The sequence below is a fragment of the Alexandromys fortis genome, unplaced genomic scaffold (assembly GCF_014885135.2).
Source record: "Alexandromys fortis isolate MF-2015 unplaced genomic scaffold, M_Fortis_MF-2015_v1.1 scaffold_118, whole genome shotgun sequence".
Classification (NCBI taxonomy): domain Eukaryota; kingdom Metazoa; phylum Chordata; class Mammalia; order Rodentia; family Cricetidae; genus Alexandromys; species Alexandromys fortis.
This window is the reverse complement of record NW_026068010.1, coordinates 1,701,741-1,720,218: the sequence shown is the minus strand read 5'-3', so window position 1 is coordinate 1,720,218 and position 18,478 is coordinate 1,701,741. Positions and strand designations below refer to the sequence as shown.

At 46.7% G+C, this 18,478-nt stretch overlaps 1 protein-coding gene across 1 annotated transcript; it reads right to left on the bottom strand.

Annotated features, from left to right (window-relative positions):
- Nucleotides 1-909: 909 nt before the first annotated feature.
- Pomp (proteasome maturation protein) lies at nt 910-12,244 on the bottom strand. Its single transcript, XM_050161955.1, has 6 exons — nt 12,096-12,244; nt 9,916-10,013; nt 6,599-6,659; nt 6,005-6,106; nt 2,703-2,796; nt 910-1,074 (listed from the first exon to the last, which is right to left on the bottom strand). Exons 1-6 carry the CDS (start codon nt 12,096-12,098, stop codon nt 1,007-1,009), a joined length of 426 nt encoding a protein of 141 aa, XP_050017912.1. The 5' UTR covers nt 12,099-12,244; the 3' UTR covers nt 910-1,006.
- Between the last annotated feature and the right edge of the window lie 6,234 nt (nt 12,245-18,478).

Genomic DNA, 18,478 nt, shown 5'->3' with positions numbered 1-18,478 from the left:
AGACAGTCAAAACAGTGCAGCAACAGGAGAGCCGGTGTCTGCTGGAGAATCACTCGCTGCTGCAAGTACTGAGTGGTATACAGAGCCTTTCCCAGCAGACCTGGAATGTGAAGCAGCAGACTGGTAGCAACGAGAACGTTAAACTGTTCTCCAACACCATCAGAGGGCATCTAAGAGGAAAACTGCAGAGGGATGAGCAAATCTCAAGAACCCAAATGATTTCCCAACTGCAAACAAGCACCGTGGGCTCTAGATTAGGAAGCACCAGTAGATTTTGCTTCTCAGCTTTAGACTATTCATTAGCAGCTTTCTTGGGACACTGAAGGCTATTCTAATATAAATGAGTCTCACACTACTGCCACTACTTCGGGGAGACAGGAGGTGGGGGTGGTGCCCACCTTTAATCCTAGCATTGAGAAGGCAGGTGGGTCTGTGAGTTCAAGGCCAGCCTGGTCTAGAGTGACCTGGACAGCCAGAGCTACACAGAGAAACCCTGTCTTGAAAAACAAAACAACACTAAATAAAAACCAAGAAATCCTTAGTCAGGTGTGATGGTGCACGCCTTTAATCCCAGCACCTGGGAGGCAGAGACTGGAGGATCCCTGTGAGCTTGAGGCTAGCCTGGTCTACACAGTGAGTTCCAAGTTAGCCTGAACTAGATGATAACAGAGACCCTGTCTCAAAACAAAAAACAACCCAAAAACAAAAACCCCTAAAGATAGTTATCTAAAATCAAGTTTACAAAAGAGGTCAAAGCAGGCTGAGCTGTGAACTGTGGAATTTCTAGTGTTTAGTAGAAACATATTCAGAACCCAGGAACCTGGGCTTTGCTGTAACCTCATAGCTCAGAAATCACCTCTTGGCTTTACTCACGACCCAAAACTAAAGACCCACACACACACTTCCAAGTGACCAAGCGGTCTCGTCAGTACTTTAATGTTGTGTATGCCAGACTGTAGTGGAGGCAGCTACAGATGCACTTCTGTGTTCCTGCACAGCACCTGCATCACAGCAAGCCCAGCTTGTGTTCCACCATCAGGTGTGGCTCGCCCATCAGCTCACTCTGTGACGGATCTGGAGGGAAACAAAAACAGGCACAGGAATGACTCTTCAGACACAGACAGTAAGTTCAGGGGTCATCATATGAGAACCTGATTCAAGAAAAAGAACAGCGGGTTGGAGACATGGTTCAGCAGCTAAAAGCGTTAGCTGGCCTTCTAGAGGACCCAGGTTCGAATCTCAGCACCCACATGATGGCTCAGAACTGTCTGTAAATCCAGTAGCAGGAGACCTGGCACCCTCCTCACACAGACATACATGCAGGCAAAACATCAATGCACATGAAAGCTTTTTGTTGAGACAGGGTTTCTATGTGTAGCCCTAGCTGTCCTGGAACTCACTCTGTAGACCAGGCTGGCCTTGAACTCAGAGATTCTCCTGCCTCTGCCTCCCTAGCACTGAGATTAAAGGTGTGTACCACCACCACTGCCCAGCTATAAGTAAATCTTTAATAAAAAAAAAGAATGAAAGAAAGAAAAAGTTTTTTTCCTAAGTTCTGATGTTTCCGATGGCTTCTCACCTGACTAAGCATTCACATTGCAAAAAACATTTTTAAATGATTTATTTTTACTTTATGTGCATTGCTATTATGCCTGCACATATGTGAGGGTGTCAGATGCCCTATTAACTGCTATGTGGGTGCTGAGAATTGAACTCCAGTCCTCTGGAAGAGCAAGCAGTCAGTGCTCTTAACCACTGAGCCTTTCTCTAGCCTCTGCAAAAACATTCTATCTTTTCTGTTTCCTGCCCCATCACAGGCAACAGAAATCAGAATTCCAAAGCAAGAACATCTGAAACCCCACCACCTCGTGTTAGAGACTAGAAAGCTGAAGTGGACTGCGCTAAGACACCAAAAGCCTTCGATGGGTCCCTTCAACAGGGGCTCCCTGGAAAGTCTCTGCTCTCTTAAAACACTGACTGAGCCCAATGCACCAAACCAAAAGTGTGCACAAGAAACTAATGGATGTGGGAGCAAAGGGGGCTTGCTCTCGTGGTGTTTTAGGTTTTGAGCACACAGTTAACTCTCCTCCAGCTCCACCTTTTAATGCTCTGATTCTCAGAATGTGCCCTCACTCTCGCCAAAACACAAGTACCCAGCAGCAAGGCATTAGTCGGCAAGTTAGGAGACATGCCCTGAGCAACCAGGAGACAGGAGAAGCCTTTCCTGGAACCAAAGCTCATTTGCTGTAAGGAGGTGAGGACACCTCGAAAAGCCCCGTTTTATTTCCTGGTGCTCTCATAAAACGTGCAGAACTGAGTTAGCCAGCACTCCCTGAGGAGACCGAGCTGCGGTCCAGGCAGAGCAGCGAGTGTGCAGGTCATTCATGGATGAACAAGAAAGACGCCAGGGAAGTGACGGACGGACACACACACACACACACACACACACACACACACACACACACACAGATGGAGTGCCCGAGAGCAGGACGGACTTCAGGAGTAGAGCAGACGCTAAGGAGACTGAAATGCACAATCTCAGGACAACAAGCTGCCCGGAGTGATTGCCATGAAATCCCATCTTAGGGCTGCGAATAAACACAAATGACTCCAACCAGCCTTGATTCCCCTGGGGACACTGACTCTGTTGGTTGTGATCCCCTTGTATAGTACAGGGGTTCATAGTGTTGAGCATCACTCACCATTAAGAATATCCTCAAAACCAATGGTCTCATCATTGCCCCGCAGAATATCCAGCGACAGGTTTGAGCTTGGAAGGAATGGAAGACGCTGAACCTGGGGGAGAAAAGGGCGGCGTTAGAAAAATCGAGCGGAAAGGCAGACTGTGTGCCATAATCCCACCATGTCTACCTGTGTTTATGACCACTAACTAACCCTTTATGTTTGCCTGTGTTTATGATCACTAACTAACCCTTTATGTCTGCCTGTGTTTATGATCACTAACTAACCCACCATGTCTGCCTGTGTTTATGATCACTAACTAACCCACCATGTCTACCTGTGTTTATGACCACTAACTAACCCTTCATGTCTGCCTGTGTTTTAGGGCATTGCTTCTGTTGGGGGTGGGGTCACAACCGTGTAACTGTTGTGGGGTATTTGCACACCGTATGAAGATGTACTACCGTGATTGGTGTAATAAAGAGCTGAAGGGCCAATAGCTCGGTAGGAGGCACAGGCAGGACTTTCAGACAGAAAGAGCTCTGACAAGAAGAAAGGAGTCGCCAGCTGGACAAAGAGGAAGCAGGACATGCAGGAGGAGAGGTAAAAGCCATAAGCCACAGGGCAGTAGGTAGATGAACAGAAATGGGTTAATTTAAGTTATAAGAGCTATTTAGAAATAAGCTAAGCTAAGGTCAAGCTTCCATAATTAATAAGAAGCCTCCATGTTGTTATCTGGGAGCTGGCTAGCAGGGCAGAGAAAAACTCATCCCACTTGATGAAAAGCAAAGCAAACTCCCAGAACGGAACACAACACCTCACTTGAGCACAGGGAGACCAGGTTTCTGAGGAGTCCCAGGCGAGCGAGCATCGCTCCACTGAGCAAAGGACACCTCACTTCTATGCTGTTCTGCACTGCTTAGAATAAAGGGAGAACACAACCTTTTCAAATGCACTGGTAACCGACAATGCAGACCAAGCTCACTTATAAGGCTTTTAAATCAGTGTCCTTCAGCCAATGTAACCTCTTCTGCCAAGCCCTAAAGGCAGGTAAACTGGCAACCAAGTGAGGTATCAGCAAAGCACAGGCTGTGCAGGCAGAAACATCTGGATTCACATTCTGTCACTGACCCAATCATACAGTTTTGTGTAAGTCGCCATCTGAGGGAGCAGACACAAACAGGGTGTGCTACACAGCATGCACACGGCAACCACTGCCACAGCTGGCACTCAACACAACCACACACAGCCTGCACACGGCAACCGCTACTACAGCCGGCGCTCAACACAACCACACACAGCCTGCACACAGCAACCGCTGCCACAGTCAGTGCCCAACACACTCAAATGTGACCAAACTCAGTTTTCAGTCCTGCTGCAGATCACTTAACACTTTACCAAGAGGATGGATGAGGTGGCCGGCAACCGATGATGCTAGGACTGAAACCCCATCACCATCTGCAGAGACAGTTACGGGGAGACCTACCCTTGCCATTCAGACTGAAGATACTATTCTCAATTGCCAACAGACTAAGGTGTTATTTGATCTTTACAATGTGAAAAACTTTCTCCAGCTGTCACTCAAAATCAAAAAAGAGGAAGCATGGAAAGGAGAGAAGGAAGAGGAAGAAACAGAAATAGAAACAGGAACCTATAAGTGGAGAATAGAGCAAAGGGTCTGGGAGGCGGTTAAGTCAGGGACAACCGCGAAAGAGCATCCAAAGCGGGGCTTGCAAAATACAAGCAAGGGACCAGGAAAACAAGGACCGGACCCTGAGCAAAGCTTTTTGACAAAACGGTAGTAAAAACTCGGGCCATCTATTTTACTAGCAATCTGTAACTCACATCAAGGCAGACAGAAAACATGATGCTAACAGCTCTGTGGTAAACATTGTTCCGTGGAATCTTCAGGACAGCCCTGTGCTGTTCGCACTGTCTTTCCGTCTTACACCAACAAGGAACTGAGAGATGGCTCAGCAATGAAGAGCGAGGGCTGTTCTCCCGGGAAACCAGGTTCCCAGCACCGATATGGACGCTAGGAAGAGCTTGTAACTCAGTTCCCAGGGGATCTGGCCTCTGCAAACACTACACACATGGTGCATAGACATATATGCAAACACGCATGTAAAATAAGACTAAATAAACCTGAAACAGCAACAAATGTGCTTCAGACTGTTACTCTTGAGTGTTTAGGTTAGATGGTATAGCCTATACTCAGACTTGAGCCATTTCATTTAAAGCCACTTTAGAGCCTTATTCTGGTAAAGCAGTACTTAAAGTAGCTTCCAGAACCACCAGTCTATAAAGCCAAGACTCAAGGTTAGCTGGCAAGAGAGAGGAATCCACAGTACGGGAAACAAATGCAGGAAGGCCCAAGCAGGAAGCAAGAAGCCAATCCATCAGGCAGCTGGGTTTCATCCAGAAGGTAAAGTGAGGAGCGATCTAGTGAGATCTGCATTACAGGCCCCCGGGATGGAGAGCAGGGGCCGAGAGGAACAGGGCGAGAATCTCTGCAATAGAATGCACAGGCCGAGTAAGGACCAGACGTCTGGGGGCGGGAGCGACAAGGCTCTGAGTGAGGCTACCACGGCTTATGCTCCAATCTGCCTTAGGCAGAAGCCTATTCGCCCATAAGTCATGAGCACTAAGGAGTTATTCTTCATGGGACCATGGGAATTCGAGGTGCCTGGTGGGCCTTCCAACCAAGGATGGGAGAACTTCTAAAAGTCAACAGAAAACGAGAAACGAAGAGGACAGGCAGAAAACAGTCAGGACCAGGAGAGCGGCACTAACAAAACCAGCATTTCAGCTAACAGACCAAAGGAACCACACAGAGTGGGAAAAGGGTTTCGGAGAGGAAGGGGACACAGGCTTGAGGTCTGCGAGCATCACGGGGAAAAGGAAGGAGCTTTGTATGTCTAATACTACAGTGTTCAAGTGAAATGGGGTGAGAAAATGTCTGCACTGTTCGGGAGCGAACTCCTCCATGTGCCGGAGCCGGGAGCCACAGGCACAGAGGAAGAGGAAGCAAAGGTGTCCAGGACAGACAGGGAGTTGTTCCCGGAAGTAGTGTAATGCGATGGAACCTAGAACACAGGCAGGGGACAGCTCACACAGGTGTAAGGACATGTGCGCACAGCCACTCCTGAAGCAACAGGTTCACCCAGCTGTATATGGACAGGAACCCACAGAGGGCAGAGAAACAAAGGCCGACAGCTGTTTCCACACACCACATCTACACCATGAAGATGCTCTCCATTTAATAGCTCTGTTTCTGTGAAGTAGGAAGCAATGTGTAGAGAGCCTCCATGAAGACACCCACCTGCTGCACCGCCTTGAATTCCATCTGTAACTTCAGGGGAGCAAACAGTCCCTGGATGTTCCTCAGGGTGGAAAAGTTCATCTTGTCTTGGTTGAGCTGGAACTGGAGCAGAGAGAGCTTGTTACGAAGGCGCCAGTGCTGCTCTGGCTCTGAATGCACCACGCTGACGACACTGAGGCTGAGCCCCTCCCACAACTGATATAAAGTGTACTACATTGGCCTTGATAAATCTGGTTTACTACGTCTGTACAGTTGTGTGTGTGTGTGTGTGTGTGTGTGTGTGTGTGTGTGTGTGTGTGTGTGTGTGTGGTGTACCTATGTGTTTGCGTAGATGTCAGTCTGCAAACAAGGGCAGAGGTCAACACCGGGCCTCTTTTCAATAGTTCCCCACCTTATTTTGTGAGACATGGTTTCTCACTGAGCAGAGCTCACAGATTCAGTGAGCGCCAGGGATCTGCCTGTCTCCTCTCCCGGCAGTGCCCTCTTCTGTACCCAGAATGGAATCCCAAAGGTCTTCTAATGTGAACTCAAACCCACACCTCCTTCTATTTTTCTAGCAGAGGATAAAAAGAAAGTCACAGGTAAGATACTCACATTTTTTTCTGATAATTCAAGAGGATGGCTGGGCAGAAGTTCATTTTTCACACAAGAAAACCTAAAGGGAGAAAAACAAAATATTTAACATAATACACATCATTCTCCACCGCAGGGTAAGCTGCACGTGTAACTGGAGTTCTGGGCCAGGGGGTGGGCTCAGTGGGCGAGCAGTAGCAAGCAAGAGGGCTGGGGCACTATCCCCCCAACACCCTCAAAACTGTGATTACACAACAGGAGCATGCAAGGGCGCTCTCTGGAGGTGAGAACCTTGTTCTCATTGTGATGGTGCCGGCCAGTACAAGAACAGAAGTCTTTGTTAAAACCCAGAGAACTATGAGTGAGAAGACAGCCAGATTAAAAACTTGTCTGCTATAGACACCGGTAATCAAGATTTCAGTTACTAGCGGGGGCTTTCCAGAGATGGATACTCACTCATTGATAGTTATGCCATTGAAAGGCTATGGCGAGCTATCTTTACATATTTTTACCAATTACCTGTTTCCACTGAGTTTCATTTTTATTTTGATGTCTTTCCTAGATTCTCATGTAAATCTTCTAATAAAAAATTTTAAATTGTTTTAAAAGTGTTACTAGCCAGGCAATGGTGGCACACGCCTTTAATCCCAGCACTTGGGAGGCAGAGGCAGGCGGATCTCTGTGAGTTTGAGACCAGCCTGGTCTACAAGAGCTAGTTCCAGGACAGGCTCCAAAACCACAGAGAAACCCTGTCTCGAAAAACCAAAACAAACAAACAAACAAAAAACAAAAATAAAAGTGTTTACTAAGCGTGTGTTTATTCTCCCTGCCACTTTGATGGGGCGGTCTCGTAGGACAGAACAGCTAAGGCTTGTCAATACGAAGTGTGTCTTTTCTAAAGCTTCGTCAAACCACATGCTTAAGGTATCCAAAGCTGGATCCAGACCAGTGGTCACGGCCAAGCTAAGGACTGTCTAAGGCAATGTCTGGGGACTGAAAGAAACCCTAGGGCTGGAGAGATGGCTCAGTGGTTAAGAGTGTTGCCTGCTCTTCCAAAGGTCCTGAGTTCAATTCCCAGCAACCACATGGTGGCTCACAGCCATCTGTAAAGAGGTCTGGTGCCCTCTTCTGGTCTTCGGGCATGCACACAGAATATTGTATACATAATAAATAAATAAATATTGAAAAAAAAAAAGAAACCCTAGGCACTGGGTACTGTCTATGGACAGATGTCTTCAGAGAGGCAGACCACAAAATCGGCTCGTTGAATGCAGTCTTACTGGCTAATTGGGAAGAAAAGAAATAACATTTGGTATGGAAGGAAAAACTCACCAGGACTAGTTTGGCCTATTAATTTTCTTTAAAGATTTATTATTTTTATTTGATCTGTGAGTGTCTGTCTGCATAAATGTATGATGTTCCCCCTGTGCATGCCTGGTTCTCACAGAGCCAGAGAAGTGTAGCTGATGCTCAGAAATGGAGTTACAGGTGGTCAGGAGTAAGAACAAGTGCTCTTCCCTGCTGAGCCGTCTCTCCAGCCCTCTGCCTAGTAATTTTATAACAAATCAAATTACACCTCCAATTCAGGAGGCAATAGTCTACAAATCCCAAAGGGATTATGGACGTGCCCAGACCCAGCACCAGAATACCATTTCATTGCAGAAAAAGTCAACATTCAAATTAAGATGTAAATTCCTTACAATTTATGGATGGGTATTTATGGGAAGCCCTACTGGTCTTGTGTGACTGAGCAGAAAAGGGATGTGCCAAGGACAGACTACTAGAAACATGTGTCTAAACACAAAGGAAATTACAGATGCAGGCACAACAGGGAGCTGGAAGAGAGAAACAGCAGCAGCCAGCTCTCACTGCCTGGTAACAGCAGGTACCAGTTAGATGTTTCCAGGACAACTCCCACAGCCAGGGATGGGCTGTTAGTCCTGTCATGTCTGAGAACACAGTCGGTTTAACAACCTGTCAGGAGACACGCACCCAGGGGACAGGAGAGCTGGAACCCACACCAGGCAGCTACAGCTTATCACCCTTTCTCTCCCCCCTTTTATTTTTTGTTGGAAATAGACTTATTTCATACAATATATTCTGATCAATTCTGATCACCATTTCTCTTCCTCTAGGTCCTCCCAGGCCCCCCTCACCTCCCCAACCACGCAAATCCACACCTTTTTTTCTCATTAGAAAACAAACAGGTAAATAATAATAAAAATAAACAACCAGAATAGAACAAAAAACAAAGAGCCAAAGAAAAAGCATAAGGCACACACACAGTCACCGAGACACAAACATTTGTAAACACAGAAATCCCATAAAAACCAGAACCATAAGATATGAGCAAAAAGGCCTGCAAGGTTTGGAAGGAAAAAAAAAAACCTCCAAAGTTACGAGTTTGTTTTGTTTTGGCTGTTGCCCGCTGGAACCTGCCCTAAAGTGTGGTCTGTAGATGTACTCCTACTCCACTGAACAAAACTCCTTTCTCCTTTGCAAGAGGTTATCAATTGGAGGTAGCTTCTGGGTTAGGGATGCGGGGCTTTGTCTACTTCCTGTCTCAGCACTGGGACCCGATCTGGCTCCAACCTTGTGTGGGCTCTGTGCTTGCCAGCACGGTCTGTGTGAGTTCCTATGTGTGCCGGTTCTGCTCTGTAGAGAAGGCCTTGTTTCTCTGGTGTACATCGTACCTTCTTAAGAGAAACTTGGTTGTTCAAGTGTGTGCGCACAGCACACAGGTAATGCACAGGCAGGCCCGAAGTTGACATTAAGTGTCTCCTGTGTTGCTCTCCACCTTATAATCTGAGGCAGGGTCTCTCACTGAACAACAGATTGTTCAGTGAGATTAGCTAGGTTGACTTGGTTTTTATATGGGCGCCAGGGATCCAAACTCAAGCCATACTTGCCCAGTCTGGGGTCAATCATTTTAACCGCTACATTCTAGTGTATCCCATAGAAAAGTTAAGTATTCCAGCAGTTAGTAACACCAGGAGGTCAATGCCTCTCTGAGTTATGAGCAGTTAAGAATCCTACCAAATCAAGGGCCAGGGCAATCTATCTCAGTGGTGGAGCACCTACCTCCCACTGTATGGCATCTTAGGCCCAATCCCCAGGAAATCCCACAGAATCCTACCAATTACCCCACAGGGTACCATGCACTAGGGGTGCTCTTACTCTGATGAGATGCTTATCCCAATGCAAGGACCACACAGGCCTCTTCCTCTCTACACTCCATCTGAGGAAGTCACTCATTACAACCCAAACTCAACCTACAAAACAGCCTTTCAAAAAGACAACCTTGAAAAGAACCCACACAGCCACAACCCCCCACGTACCCTTTCCGGAGAAGATCGTGACTCTCGAAGGGCCCACTGGCTGAGAGCTCCGTAACCTGAATGCTGTCCTTCAGCTGCGACCCCAGGCCTCTGGCGTTCTGCAACACAAAGTCAGCACAGCAGTTAAAAGAGACACAGATAAAGGCTGTGTCCTCAAGGAGCCCGGGGTCTACACAGATAGAGCCATCACACTGTGAGTAATACCACATTTGGGGGAAGAAGGACTCTTGCTCTGACTTCTGAGTGTGCCAATAGGGAAAGCATTTCATCAAAAAAATAAATAAATAAATAACATAAAGACATGAGCATACAAACAAACTACAACCAGTCTGACACGACCGACTAACATATTAACGAAGTGGCAAAATTCAAAGATGGATAGTCTCTCTCTCTCTCTCTCTCTCTCTCTCTCTCTCTCTCTCTCTCTCTCTCTCACACACACACACACACACACACACACACACAACACCTGAGTTCTGCCCTAAAATTGACAGCCATGGGAGGTTTATGGTAAGACCAACCAGATTCACTTCAATGGAAGGAGACCTCCCTTAGTTTAAAGCAATGTTTAACACAAGGTAAAGGCCGAGGACAGGACACCGATCCTTAAGGACAGATCTATGAACAACAATAAAAGACAAGGAGTTAAGGAATGACACCTAGGAACATGAGTTCATAGGAACTAAAGAGAAGTGGGGGGGCTGTACTATAAGTAAAAATTAACGCAGCTAATTGAGATGTTGTGAAAGCTACAAGCAGCACCTCTGGAACTGATACACTGTCAGCTACAGCTAACATCACTATCTGCTTGGGTACAGAGAGGTAATAGCCTGTGGGTAACCTGGTGTCTAACACTAGTCTAGAACCAACTATTCTGAGAACACAACTTTTTGATAGATTTCGTTCATGGGGGGGTATATCACTAGCACCCCCTGGGTCTTGCTTGAGCCTCACCTATTTTCCAATTCTGCATAGCAAGGTTTCCCTAAAAAATACAACCTTGAGGGGGAATGGTGGCACATGCCTTTAAGACCAACACTAGGGAGGCAGAGGAGGGCAGATCTCTGTGAGTTCGAGGCCTGTCTGATCTACAAGAGCTAGTTCCAAGACAGGCTCCAAAGCTACAGAGGAACTCTGACTCGAAAAACAAAACCAAAACAAACAAAAAACCAAAACACAACCTCACTACCAAACTGCTAAAGACCTCTTTTATGCTTCATTAACATTAGTGAAACAAAGTCCAGGGTCCTGAATCCGCAAATCAAGAGCCTACACTGTGCCCATCCCTTCTCACAGGAAGCCATGCTGGATCAGGAAGAGAACCTGTCACCTACTCTGTGGCTGTCAGGACCGGACTCTTGCTTTCCCAATGCTAACTGACATCACCACTCTACATTCCTCCTGCGGACTGCTTTACTGAAAAGTGATAATGAAGAGTTCTCTATGCACTCTAGTATTGCGGTCCCCATGTTTCCGATGTCCTGGAAAATATCAGGACTCCGTAAGGTCCTACCTAGTACAGTGTCGGATAAAAGTCAGTCTACAAAGATCTAAAACCATTCTCTTTTCAGAGTGTTCCTCACACTCCTTTACAACAGCGGTATTTGCTAACAAAAACTTTCTGGGCGTGGTCAGGTGAGCGGCAAGGGGTGCTTGTATCAGGTCTGTGCCACGGTGACTCAGGAGTCTGCTCAAGGAGAAACAGAAAGTGGGAAAGGAGGAGAGGCCAGAAGGGGGAGAGAGGGAGTTCAAATACTAACCAATACAAACTGTGCCCCAACTCATGGCACGGGGAGAAATGTTTGTAAACCCAGGCTGAGTTGTATAAATGCGACCAGCGGTCGTGGGCAGAGCTTGGGGCTGGAGGCTCCAGTCATCCCGAGGGAGAGTGGAGGTATAAACACCCACACAAGGCTCGGCTTTCAGATGTGCCCTGTGCGTCCGCGCCACTACCGGGAAGGAGCGCGCAGGCCTGGGAGGCCCCGGAGACCGAAGCCCCGGTCCTACGGGAACCAGCACCACCCGAGAGCGTGCAGCCCGAGTCATGCCCACGCTAGACTCCCTTCGGGAGCGCGCGGCCAGGATCATCCTCGGACCAGACACCCGCCGGGACCGCGCAGCCATGGTCGTGCCCGCGCCACCGACACCCGCCGCGATCACGGCCATTCGCGCTCACTCACCATCTTGGAAGTCGCTCGGCGCAAACCTCTAAACCCGCTACAGTCAGCCGGACAAGCTGCTCACTTCCGTTTCCGGGGCCGATCCCCCCCACATCCGCCGGAAGTGCGTCCGTCCGGCCAGGAAGGAAAGAGGGCGTGGGAGGAGTAGGGAGTCTCTCTGTGCTGGGGCTCCCACGCTTGCGATCCCGGGGGGAGCGAGGGTCAAGGGCTCAGGTTGTGTGTGCGCTGGGCCTGGACTCGCGTGGACGGTTTTAGATAGGCGTGTGCAGATGCATAGACTTCCCATAGGCTATGCAAAGAGGTCTGGGCGCGATTTGCATGAAGATCTGCTGGTAAAGCAAAACTCAGACAAGAAGCTTTTACATTTTTATAAGACGAAGATCCAAGGCTTGGTGTGTGTGGGACCCAAAGAAAGGAGCAAGCTAACTTGGTCACTGAGCTACAACCGCAGGCGTACGCCGAGGGTTATGGTGTGGGTGTTATCAAACTTGGGGAGGAAGGGGGTCATAACCTTTGTCCCAAGTCAGGTCTGGCCACCCGACCTCAGTAAGCCAGATAAAAGCAGAAGGCAGTAAAAAAAAAAAAAAAAAAAAAAAGGCCTAGTCAATGTGACCACACTGGGAAGATACAAAGAGTTGGAAGCTCACTGGAACTAAATCCTTATGCGCCGAGTGCCCTCACTCCTTTGTGATGGTTTGCTGTGATAACACAAGTCTGGGAATCTCCTGGACCTGGAGTTTTAGGTAGATGGTTGCGAGCCACCCTGAGGGTGCTGGGAACTGAAACAAGCCCTCTTTGCGAACAGCAGGTGCTCCTAATCACAGAGCCATCCCCCCATTTCCTTTGGCTCCCATTTCTAGAGTACAGTACTGCATGGAGGACAAGGACATGCGTGGAGACATGGGGAGAGTGAGGCAGCTGGTCACTGTGGTTCTGTGTGGGGGAGCATAGTGAGATGAACGCTCCTGGCCCTCTTGCTTTCATCTTGGTATTTCGCCTGGGACCGCCGCCCATGGGATGATACCTCCCCCATTCAGGGTACCTAAGTTTTAGTTAAACTGTGGAGATGGCCTCACAGGTATGCCCAGACTATGTCTCCTAGGTCAGTGGTTCTCAATCTTCCTGATCCCCAACCATAAAACTATTTTGTTGCTTTTTCATAGCTGTATTTTTGCTACTGTTGTGAATTGTAGAGTAGCTATCTGATATGTGACTCGCTCAATGGGGTTGTGATTAACCATCCTGGGGCTGGATGGGCTTCCTGGTTAAGAGCACTCGCTCCACTTCCAAAAGACCCAGGTTCATTTCCCATCACCCCTGTCAGTGGCTCACAGCCACCTGTAACTCCAGCTCTGGGAATTAAATATTCTCTTATGGCCTTGGCAGGCACTACACTTGGGTACACAGACAGATGCACATGAACAAAAATCAATTTTAAGATGGCTAACCATCACGATACCAGTATTGCTTTGATCCATGAACTCTTTATTAAGTGTTCACTACACTGCATTTAAAATATCTTTGTACATGTCTGTCCCTCATATGTGTTAGGAAAACTCTTAAGAGCCTCTGAGTGATGCCATGGACCACATGGCACCCATCGCTGCTTGACAAGATCCCATTTCGACATTGCAGGCCACGCTCCCCCTTTAATGATCCTCATTTCTCTTTGGGAGATTTTGAGCAGACTTTGGTAAAGGATAAAAACGTGTACAACGATAGCTTCTCTAAACAAAATGGAACCAGGAATCCCATTGTGCCCTCCTAATTACACCAGGAACAGGAAAGTTGGCAATTTCCTAGGCACACCTGATCCCAAAGATGAAATGCCTACAATTCTGACCTGGAGCCAGAGGCCATTAAAGGCAAGAGTTCAGTTAATAGATGTAGAGAAACCAGGATGGCGTGGCATAAGGTGAAAGGCGCAAGATCTCAGACCTTCCTTTTGAGAGCGTTATAAGGAGAACAGGCCCACATAGTAAGTAAGATTAAGGAAGAGATTACAGTATAGTATCTGCTCCCCAGAAGTCCTTTTCTCAAGGTCAGGCAGGCAGTGGGATAAGGGTCTCAACTTCAGGGAAGTTTCTGCTTGCTAAAGCAGCCCTTCTCTTCATCTCTGGCAAGAGCAATTTAAGGGCCTTTCTTTAACAGGTGGTGCCTATTGTCAAGACCGAGGTTAGTTTATTTCAGTCCCTGATTTCACCGCCCACTTTCTCCCAGTTAATCCTATGAGCAGTAAAAGGGACAGACTTCTTTCCACTAAATGCTGCTGGCAGTCATCCTGATTCACCCTCAGATTGTGTCCTTGTGGTAGGCCCCTCCATCCCCATCTCCTGGCCCCCACGCCCACCTCCCACCGACTCCACATATCCTCTTTGGGACCTGAACCTCCCCAAAATAGGTCTTTGACAGGTTGACCCCGTAGTTAAGAACACTGGCTACTCTTTCCAAAGATCTGTGTTCATGTTCTAGCACCCACCTGGAGGCTCACAAACATCAGTAACTTTAGTTCCAGAGGAGATGACGCCCTCTTTTGGCCTCTACAGGCACTGCAAACATGGTGCAGACACACATGCAGGCCAAATACCCAAATACAACTTTTTTTTTTTAAAAAAAATGTTTAAATTATTTAAAAGTTGCAGTTTTAAGTATTGTCTAACTGGGTTGAACTGATTGGGAAGGAAAAGATACTAATGAAACCCTCCAGCTCACAGTAAAGCTGGGTATTGGGAAGAGGGCACCAGAAGATACAGAAGGGCAACAGAACGGAATACCTGCCACACAAATTATCCCATAACTTCAGAAACAGTATGGCCATGGCGTGGCTATGGATAATACATTTTTCAATTCCCTTTTTCTTTCATTCTTAATCATTTTCAGTTAGCACACAAAGCATAGGTTTCATTGTGTCGTTTTTCACAGTATACAACTACTCTTTCTTCTTTTTTTAATATTTATTTATTTATTATGTATACAATATTCTGTCTGTGTGTATGCCTGAAGGCCAGAAGAGGGCACCAGACTTCATTACAGATGGTTGTGAGCCACCATGTGGCTGCTGGGAATTGAACTCAGGACCTTTGGAAGAGCAGGCAATGCTCTCAACCGCTGAGCCATCTCTCCAGCCCCTACTCTTTCTTCTTATTTGTGCTACCTCCCCCATCCCTCAGGCTTCTGTGGTGTATTATTTTTTAGTTTCTTTTTTTTATTAATTAATTAATTAATTAATTAATTAATGTGTTTTACATTCTAGCCTCAACCTCCCCTCTCTCTTCTCCTCCCAATTTCTCTCCCATCTCCCCTCCATCCCTCCCTCCTCTGTATTTGCCCAGAAAGGGGCTGGCCTCCCACAGGCATCAGCAAAGGATGGCGGGCTGGCTCTTGGCAACCTATTTCTCTTGCTGAATTGGCTTGCCCAGTCTGAATACAGGGGGAGGTGCTTGTTCTTGTGGCAGCTTGATATGCCATGGCGTGTGGCATCCCCAAGCTAGCCTACAAGGACCAGTATAAACTCTTGTTCAGGTACTTCTTGTCATAGTGTCCTCATAGCTTACTCTCTGATCATGGCTAGACATACCTTTTCCCCCTCCAGTTTCTTGTTTGCATGGGCAGCTCTTTACATACCCTACAACCAAACGAGCTAGTTCTTATCCTTTGGCTATCAGCTCAGTGATTCCTTACGTCATTGCCATTCCATGGTGGGCAGCACACAGGACCATTTTATCACGTTGTATTTGGGAAGCACTGCGGTATTGGGAAGGCAGCTATGAACTCAGGGTCCTTGGGCTTATTTAACATGTCTGGGTTTCCTTACTTCTAGGATGAGACAATGGTAGCATTTATCTCTGCACTGTGGCTGCTGGCCTGCTGGCAGGGGGCCTCCAGCTTCGCTCCTCCCCAAAGTGTGTAGTGTCTCCAAGCAATGGGCTCTTGTTGTCCAGTTGGTGACCAACCAAGAGATTGGCAAGGACATGAAATGTTTGAGGTGCATCTGGAACCTCCCTTTTAAACAACACATAAAAAGGTATCCCACACCTGGCCTTGGGGTTTTTGTTTAATGACCCATGGTTTTTAAGAGCTGTCTTATCCAGCCAATGCAGGATATCTCCAAATTCTTTGGGTTTTGTTTTTGTTTTTTAAGCTTATACTCCCCCTCCCCCCCCTTTTTTTTTATTTGGGTAACTTTTTTTCATTTACTTTACATACCAACTAGTTTCCCCTCCCTCCTCTCCTCCTGTCCCCTCCCTTTTCCCATCTATCCCCCCCACTCCCCATCCACTCCTCCTCCATCTCCATTCAGAAAGGGACAAGCCGCCCTTGGGCTTTTTCAGCATCTAATGAGATGATCACATGTTTTTTTTTTTTTTCCTTTCAGTTTGTTTAGATGGTGGATTACATTGACAGATTTTTGTATGTTGAACCAACTCTGCACTTTTTAATTGGCCTACAAGATAATAGGTTTCCATATGGCCTTTTCATAATCTTCTGTCTTGGCTAACCCTAGCCCCATCCTCTTGTCTCCTCCATCCTCCCACCTCATACCTATCAAAACATTTTCACCCTAGTATTTTTTTTCTCTGCTTTCATATCGCCTGTGCTCTGCCACCTCCCCACCCCCCTTTTAGGCATCCCCACTCCAGTGGCCGCATTCTGGCTTTCATGGACTCTACCAGTATTCTAGGTTAAACACACAAATCTTAAAACTCAAAACTCAGATCCACTGAGAGGATGTCTGTCTTTCTGGGCCTGGGTGACCTCACTCAGTATATAGTATTGTTAATTCCATACAGTTCAAATGCAGAGTTCATAGCTTCATTTTTCTTCTCAGCTAGATAAAATTTCATTGTGCACATGTACCATGCTTTCATTTATGCATTCATCATCGATGGATGGATTGTAGTCTGATTGCATTTCCTAACTACTGCAAATAGAACAGCAATAAGCACAGATGAGCAAATAGCTCTATAAGATATGGAGTCCTTTGGATGACTGCCCGATAATGGTATGCCTGGATGCTATGGTAGTTCTATTGCTAAACGAAAGGTTTTTCATCTTATCTTTAGATTTATTTATTGATTTTATTTTATATTTATGAGTGCTTTGCTCACATGTATGTCTGCATACCATGTACATGTCTGATACCGACAGAGGCCAGAAGAGGGCCATAGATCTACTAGAACTAGGGTTACAGATGGTTGTAAGCCACCATATGGATGCTGGGAAGTGAGTCTGGGATCACTACAAGAATAAGTGTTCTTAACCACCAAGCCATCTCTCCAGCCCTTATTTCTGGACTTTTGAGGACTTGCCACACTGATTCCCATAGTGGCTGTGCCAATTTGCACTCAACGACAGGAACTGGGGTGTCCTCACATCCTTGCAGCTATTCGCTATCGTTTGTTTGACACAGGGTCTCACTGTGCAGCCCCGGCTGTCTTATTATGGAGACCAGCCTGACCTCAGAGCCCAGAGATCCTTCTGCCTCTGTCTCTTGAGTGCTGAACGACTCAGCTTCCCAGTGCACAGCACCCTGCCTAGCCTTTGTCTTCTCGAGCTTAGCTGTTCTAACTTAGGGGTGGTGGACTCTCAAGTCGTTTAAATTTGCATCTCCCTGGCGGCTAATGATGTTGAACCCTTTTTAAAAAATGTTTATCAGGCCGGGTGATGGTGGCGCACGCCTTTATTCCCAGCACTCGGGAGGCAGAGTCAGGCGGATCTCTGTGAGTTCGAGACCAGCCTGGTCTACAGAGCTAGTGCCAGGACAGGCTCCAAAGCCACAGAGAAACCCTGCCTCGAAAAAAAAAATGTTTATCAGTCACTTCTCTCCTTTTGAGGATCTATTCAGGTCTATAGGGTTTTTTTTTTTTTTAAATATCAAAATGTTAACTAAACTTAAAGCAACTTCACACTTCAGCTGACTCAGTTCTGTGTCTTCACATTTGGGCTGATTGGGCTCATTCAATCTTTATATTTTTATTCCTTTATCCAATAGGGAATTGTGTCATTGTGACTTCATTTTTATTCATTAGAATTAGTGTTGTTGGTGGCTGCTTGTTTGTTTAGCTTCAAGTTGAATCTGCAGAACTTGATGTCTTTAAGATGGAACCTCTCTGTTCACGTCATGTGCTTCTCCATCTGCTAGAGTGACTTGACGTGCATTTGTAAATTTTGTAGAATTCTACATGATGTTCTCAAAATATTCTTGTTATATTTATTCCTAGACACCTTACATTGTATTTAAATGGTGCCCTTTCAGAATTAAGATTTGCATCTCTTTTGACTGATTTACAGAAACGAAGTTGACCTCTGTTCATAGTTCATAGCTGATCTCTCTCTCTCTCTCTCTCTCTCTCTCTCTCTCTCTCTCTCTCTCTCTCTCCCCC